We start from the raw sequence: 6,831 nt of genomic DNA on the forward strand, positions 1-6,831 counted from the left end.
AGATGCATGCATTTTTTCTACATAACCATACCGGAGCGGTAAATGCGCGTTTGTTACCCACATATCTTTTCTTACCGCGGCGAAAGAATTGTCTGACATTTCACAAAGATCCAATATTTAATTTAATGCACCGTCGCGCGTGTCCGACATCGACTCTCTTGCGTTCGGTATCGAATCTTTGGTGTCGAAACGCCCTCTCAAGACGCGACGCGGCGCTTATCGTGAAAATTTCACCGTTACGCATTAGATTGGTGCTGTTATCTTTGCGAACATTATCTTCCGCTTTGTTACAAGATTACAATAATACGGGTGACTGTGTGACTCGCGACATGAAATGACGGTGAGCGAAATGACTTGAACGATATGCGATGACAGTGACAAATCTGACTGTGACTTTTCTATGATTACATGTTGATGAGAGATTAATAAATAAGGATCAGAGAAATACATACAACGATAACGGTGTGTCTTGGTGTGACGTAGGGAATGTAAATGGACAACAGATAACAGATAGGTCAGTATGTGCGTGGTACACGATTAGTATATGCATAATGCTCAAGCCCGTATACAAGTGTGAATCGAATGGAGACTATACTACGCAGGAAAACATTACGACACAATCTTGTTAGTTACACCTTTTCTCCCCTACTGTTAGTGTGAACTTGGAATAACCCATCAAGAGCGAATGTACGTGTGTGAGTAAAAGAGCAGAGGTGAGGGGTGAGACAGAGGGATAGTTGTGTAATGCTCTCGAGGGCTTCGAACTTCCTTCTAGATGACGTAAACGGATCCTACTACGATTCTAATGAGTAATAAATTGACTATCGCGAGCTCTATGACCGCCAATAAACTATAACCTGGAGATAATACACTCTGAAGATAATACAGAGAATAAAACAACTTTTGGCAAGAGGAAACACGTAACATCCTATAGCTTAGACTAAAGAGATCCGCGTCGATTCTCGGAATCTCGAACCCGCTGCCTAGACGATGATTGCGTTTAGCTTACCTTGCGCGGCGGAGGAATGGGATTGCCCAGACCATGGTCCGAGCACATGGAACTCAGCGACTCGCTGCTACGTCCGTTGCTGAGTCTGGACGTGACGCCGGAGGGAGCTGGAGGTGGCGGGTTTCGCGGTCTCTGCAGAGTCGAACTGTTCGCCTTGTCCATACCTGTTAGCAAAGAGGGAGAGAGGCACAGTGAGTATCGCTCTCCAGCGGGCGCACCCTGCGAGATTCATTTATCGAATATACCGTGTCCGGTCGACGAGTCGCCGCTCGGTGATCTCTTATGATGTTGGCTATTTAGTGTGTTCAACGTATGCGGTAGAGTGTGTAAAGTGTGGCCGGCTAAAATCGGTTCGCTGGTCGTACGACTGTGCGTCGACGTAGCCAACGTGGGTAGCGTACCGTAGTGCGACGACGGTAAGATGCTGGCGTTTCCGGCGGGCGGCGGCGGCGGCGCTACTCGTTTCTTCAGCGAACCGTGGATGTTCACTGAAATATCCGGCACCATGGGGGTGGGTACTGTGCGGGAAGATCGACGTAATTAAAGCGACGACGGCGTACAGTGCAATCAAGACATGAATAATTGTCAGATAAAATCTCAAACTCTGTGTGCTGAATATCGGACACAACCGGGATCTTGCGCGAGATTTCAAAGAATTGTTGCATGAATGTCAACGGCTTACCGACTACGGGTTTCCTCGTTTGCGGCGGCGGCGGCGGAGGCATTTGCTGGCGATTCGTCGAGGCACTCGGAGAGGATCCGCTCTGTAGACTGTCGCAGGTGCTGCTCCGACTGCGTAGCGTTACCGGCGAATCGCCGGACCCCATGCCACCGCCTCCCGCGTAGGACGGTGGTCTGCTGCGTGATTTCTTCTCGGGCGTAAGACATCCGTTCTGCGAGATCGATATTCGCGTATATGAATACACAGACATTGGTTCGTTTTCTTCCAAAGTTATTCCTGCGTTATGGAATCTCGATCCACTTACTCTGTCTTCTATTATTGTTTCATCATCGGAGAAGTCCGTGGAACCCTCATCGTGAGAAAGATTCCAGTCAATATTCACGTTATCGAACAATGTCTTCTGCCTTTGAAGAGCATGACTGAGCTAAAAGCAATTTGTTTATCAAAAAGAATACGTGTATGTGCATATATGACTAAAGGATAACAATATGAAATAGTAAAGACCGTGATGAATAAAAATATACGAAATTTCTGAACGCGGAACAGGTTGTGTTTCATTACCAATTCCTTGCACGTGTGGTGTCCCATTTCCTGCGCAATGTCCAGCGGAGTCTTATCCTGTTTGTTTCGATGCGACGGATCCGCGCCCGCTCGCAACAGTAGCTTCATCGCCTCCGCTCGGTCGTGTCGCGCGGACAGATGTAGCGCGGTCTCGCCGTCGATGGTCGTCCGATCAATACCACCGGTCGGCATGTTTTGCACTAGGAAGTCCACGATGTGTAGACTGCTGCCCATTTCGCGCAAGATAGCCAAGTGTAACGCCGTCTCGCCCACATCCTGAAACAGATATAAAGCTCGATAGTGTTTATACCAGATTTGCACAACGTGAAAATAAGTTAGAGTAAATAAGAAATTAGTGTGTAATCATAATTAATGTAAATAAATATTATAATTAGTGTAATCATAAAGAGATTGCAAGTGTAGCAAATTAAAATTGAGATTTTTTAAATGTAATATGCATTATCATGTATCATACCGATGTTGGCAACGGCGCTGCCAAATCTACGTTCTCGGCGTAGACTTGCAGAAGTTGCTGCAGATCGCGATTGTTAACGGCGTGCTCCAAATCGGAAAGTAGATCACGCTCGTCCGCGCACGTATTCATCACATATCTCTTCTCCACATACTTGGCACGTATGAACTCATACCTCTCCTCCCTGGAAAATGCAAGAGAGGGCGACGTGAGAACTGAAGGAGTAGGAGACAATGGAAGGTGCGCGCATCGCTAATCACGCTTTAGCGACGCGCGCGTTGTATACTTGCTCACATCGTCGACGTCGGCGACGGCTTGAGATTATGACGTAATGTCGCCTCCATCACCTCATTGAACGCCTGATTGGTCATGTGCCGCGCGAGCAACAGCTGAGCGGTGCCCACGTTGTCCAGCGTGAGGGATTGTATTCGCGATATATGCACACCCAAGTCCCGGTGGATGCCGCTGCACTCTATGCACACTATTATCCCGAAGTTCGTGGACAACCACGTGGCGTCTGAAATGGACACACAATCGCCTTTCGTACAAAAACGCGACAACTGGAGCACGAGCGAAGTCGAGTCGCACTTTGTCCGGCTGTCGCGCGGAAACGCCCGCAACAAAGACCGGCCAGCGAACCGGAGAGCACATTCATGCCATTCCCGATGACACGAGAGACCCTGCTGTGTGCGCTGGACGTATTAATTCTATCTATAGGAGTCTAATTTAATAGAGAGATATCGCAGCACGTCCGAGAACGAAAGTCACTACCGCCCACTAGGCTAAGCTATTAAGAAATTCCCTAATGAGAATTTAAACAATAATCTGCTAAAGAAATTCTCGTCGTGCGAGAATGATTTAATCAAGATTAGTTGATAAAAATATTGAATCTTTGTTTTGAAATACCTTTTTTTATTGAAAGATTGTTTGCAAAATCTTGATTTGATAATAAAGGAATTGTCCCTATTAATGTGCGTTTGAGTCAACTTGCTCATTATTGAATTAATTGTTAAATACTGTAGCCTTAATTTTGTCTGCGTGAAATTAATATCGGTTTTTTAAATATTTCTTTTTCTTATAACATTTTTTAATGTGAAAAATGTTAATATTTTATAATGTTTTAATAAAAATTTAAAAAATTTTTTGTCCCGATTAGTGTGTCCCTCCAAAAGGAGATATTAATATGTCCCCAGTTAGTGTATCCGTGATTAATAAGTCTTGACCTATTTTCACTACATTCACTACATCAGATTGGTAATTAATAGTAAGCAAAATCCACAAGCAAATGATTAGCTGAGTATAATACAAGATCACACTATATCTATACAATTTCAATTTATCACATTAATTATATCTATACAATTTCAATTTACATTCATAATGCAACGCTCATCTCGGGATCGAAAACAAAGTTAAGTTAGCCGGCTAAAAGACAAGAACAAGAGGACACACTAATAGGAATAATAATTTACTAAATTCACATAAAAAATAATATAAAATGCTTCAAAAATATACTTCAAATCAATTTATAATATAATTTATATACATAGGGCAAATTATGTTAATAATCAATTTATTAACTTTTGTTAAGTAAACATTTTTTTAGCGAGTAAATTTTTTTATGGCTTATTCAAATACAAAAAGGCACATTAATAGGGACAGGTATAGTAATATGGACAGTTACCTTACGTTCAATCGTGAAGCTACTTTAGACACATTCGCCTGAATCGATATAAGGTTGACCGAGACGGATCAAAATAAGTTCTTATCTCTGGCACGATAAGACAGCTCGTTTGAAACAGAAAACTGAAGAGACAATTGTCCCTTCAGCTTAGTTTAATTCGACTCGCCTCGGTCTATCCTAACAGACACATGTGGCACGCGCGCCAGAAAGAGGCTACCGGCGATCCGTCTCTGTGATATCCCGCAATGCCCAGTTACCGTTTTGCGAGGAGCAATCGCAGCACTGATCGTTTCCGGGTAACCGCATCACGCATCGTATGACGGCTTGCTGCAACTCCACGAGGCTGGGATTGCCGCTGCCGGCCTCCGCCTTGCCGCTCGCGTCGAACGCGCGCAGCAGGGCGCGTTCCTTGCAATTCACCAGGACCGACATCCACGCGCGCTGGTCCGCCTCGTCCTCCGCTTGGAAGTGGTATGTCCTATTGTCTGCAAACGAGACAATGACAGTATCAAACGGTCGCTCATTGTAAGGAGGAACATGACGAGCTCCGGTATGTCTCAGATGCTCGCCCAAGCGAGTCAAAAGTACGAACCGTTCGCGGCTCCAATGACGGGTGTTTGAATCTCCGTTTTGTGAGTGCTGCCGAGCACGCACTTTGATCGCGCGAAGATTCGAGCGGTTATTCGAATATTTTCCGAGAAAAACTTAGCGAACGAGGGGATGTCACATATCTAGCAATCTGATATGGTCAGCAGATAATATTACTATATACATCAGAAGTTGCTTTATAATCCGTTATCAATACATAGATTATACGTCCGTTATCGGCACGTAAGCAAACTCACAAAGAATTCACGATTTTGAAGTTGCTGTTTCCTATGAGACTTCCAAGAATATTTGAGGTCGCGAGAAATATTCGAGACGATACACCGTACATCCGTAACGATTAGATTTGAGCTTGTGCCTCATCGCTACTTACAGCTTATGAGATCGAAGCCTCGCTTGTCGTCCGGCACTAGCTTGATCTGGCAAGTCAATAGGTTCACCCGGGTGGGCGGCTTGTTCTCGTCGGCGTGGCAGATGTCAAGGTAGCCCTCCGCCTGCACGGCACACCGTCTCTTTTGCCAGACTCTCCTCATTTTGCCCTCGCTCTTCTTCAGCAGGTGGCCGGAACGCGTGACGCCGTGCTGTTTGTCCCCCTGCAGCTGGTGCAACGAGTAGCCAGCGTTCGCGTTCGCATTTAACTGTAAATCACGTGAGTATCATTTAAAATCTGAGTGCATGTACAGTATACGGTCCAATAATGGAGTTAATATACAAGTTAATTCTGAACTATGCATGATTTCTAAGGAAAAATGTTATTGTGTATTCTTGACACAAGTCAAAGTAAAAAAAAGGAAACAGAACAACATTAATAAAATGACAATCGAAATACGAGGGAATTATTAGACTAAAAAGAATTCGTTGTCTACGTTACCTCTTTGTCACATCCGGAGCTCCTGAGGAGGCTCCTAAGTTCCGTTAGTCGTCTTCTCTCCTCGTCCTGCGTCTGTCTGATCTTTTGCAACTTCACGCTGAGATCGGCCACGTAAGAGCCGAAGTGCTCGATCGTCTTCAAGCCATCCTGAAAATAACTATATAACGCCGCAACGTAAACGTTAGAAACTTCAATTGACCGCCACGATTGTCTTTCGCTTATCGCCCGAATAGATTAACGCTCTCTCGTGTCTTGAAGGATGTTGCAATACCGGTCGCAAGCAATGCGTGTGATTTTGTAGGAAAACGCGGAGACATTAACTGTGAGCACTCACTTGGTTTGCGCATGGTAATATTCGACTAGATGCTGCAACAGCTCGATTCCCTTCTTCGTTTTGATCTCGTTCACTTTGATCAGATACTGCAAGCAAACACAGACAACAAATGATCAACAGTTCTGCGTCTCTATCTCTCGGCACAGACTCGCTCAAACACGTTTTTATCAAGTTATCGTAAACGCGATCTGCAAATACAGAGTGTCTCATAATTATCAGCGCTCGTTGTCTCTACAGATATCTCTACATATGTAGAACATTATATCATATACGACATCGTCGCGCATACATATATTGACGTTAAATATTATTTTAAGCAATCTTCATTAAAACACACGGACGATAATTTTTTCCTTATTTCTTTCTCTCTGTCTTGGACATCCTGTGCGGACGATCATGCAAAATGTAAGTGGATAGAGCTTCAGCTCGTCTGGAGTGTGAAATGTGAATGAAATTCTCCAGTTGAAAGGCATATTTTTCACCAACATCGGTATCGATACGATCGGATATCGATATGCGCACATTATCAATGGTACATGCGCCTCTCTCTCTCTCTCTCTCTCTCTCTCTCTCTCTCTCTCTCTCTCTCTCTCTCTATCTCTCTCTCTCTCT

At 44.4% G+C, this 6,831-nt stretch overlaps 1 protein-coding gene across 5 annotated transcripts in view; it reads right to left on the bottom strand.

Moving 5' to 3' along the window:
• Window positions 1-6,831, bottom strand: part of LOC116852443 (arfGAP with SH3 domain, ANK repeat and PH domain-containing protein) — a 55,879-nt gene that overhangs the window by 9,276 nt on the left and 39,772 nt on the right. For 2 of the 5 annotated variants that reach the window (XM_032832824.1, XM_032832826.1), the window contains exons 5-15: window positions 6,220-6,305; window positions 5,886-6,042; window positions 5,388-5,652; window positions 4,666-4,893; window positions 3,019-3,241; window positions 2,728-2,908; window positions 2,253-2,528; window positions 1,996-2,115; window positions 1,692-1,902; window positions 1,255-1,527; window positions 1,010-1,173 (exon numbers count right to left, since the gene is read on the bottom strand). In XM_032832824.1, coding sequence (XP_032688715.1) covers window positions 1,010-1,173; window positions 1,255-1,527; window positions 1,692-1,902; window positions 1,996-2,115; window positions 2,253-2,528; window positions 2,728-2,908; window positions 3,019-3,241; window positions 4,666-4,893; window positions 5,388-5,652; window positions 5,886-6,042; window positions 6,220-6,305 — 2,184 coding nt within the window. The remainder of the gene's footprint in view (window positions 1-1,009; window positions 1,174-1,254; window positions 1,528-1,691; window positions 1,903-1,995; window positions 2,116-2,252; window positions 2,529-2,727; window positions 2,909-3,018; window positions 3,242-4,665; window positions 4,894-5,387; window positions 5,653-5,885; window positions 6,043-6,219; window positions 6,306-6,831) is intronic. The other 3 variants (XM_032832828.1, XM_032832825.1, XM_032832827.1) reach the window with 3 other exon arrangements.

The sequence above is a fragment of the Odontomachus brunneus genome, unplaced genomic scaffold, assembly GCF_010583005.1.
Source record: "Odontomachus brunneus isolate Ranch 3 - 2012 unplaced genomic scaffold, Obru_v1 Obru_scaffold_224, whole genome shotgun sequence".
NCBI lineage: Eukaryota > Metazoa > Arthropoda > Insecta > Hymenoptera > Formicidae > Odontomachus > Odontomachus brunneus.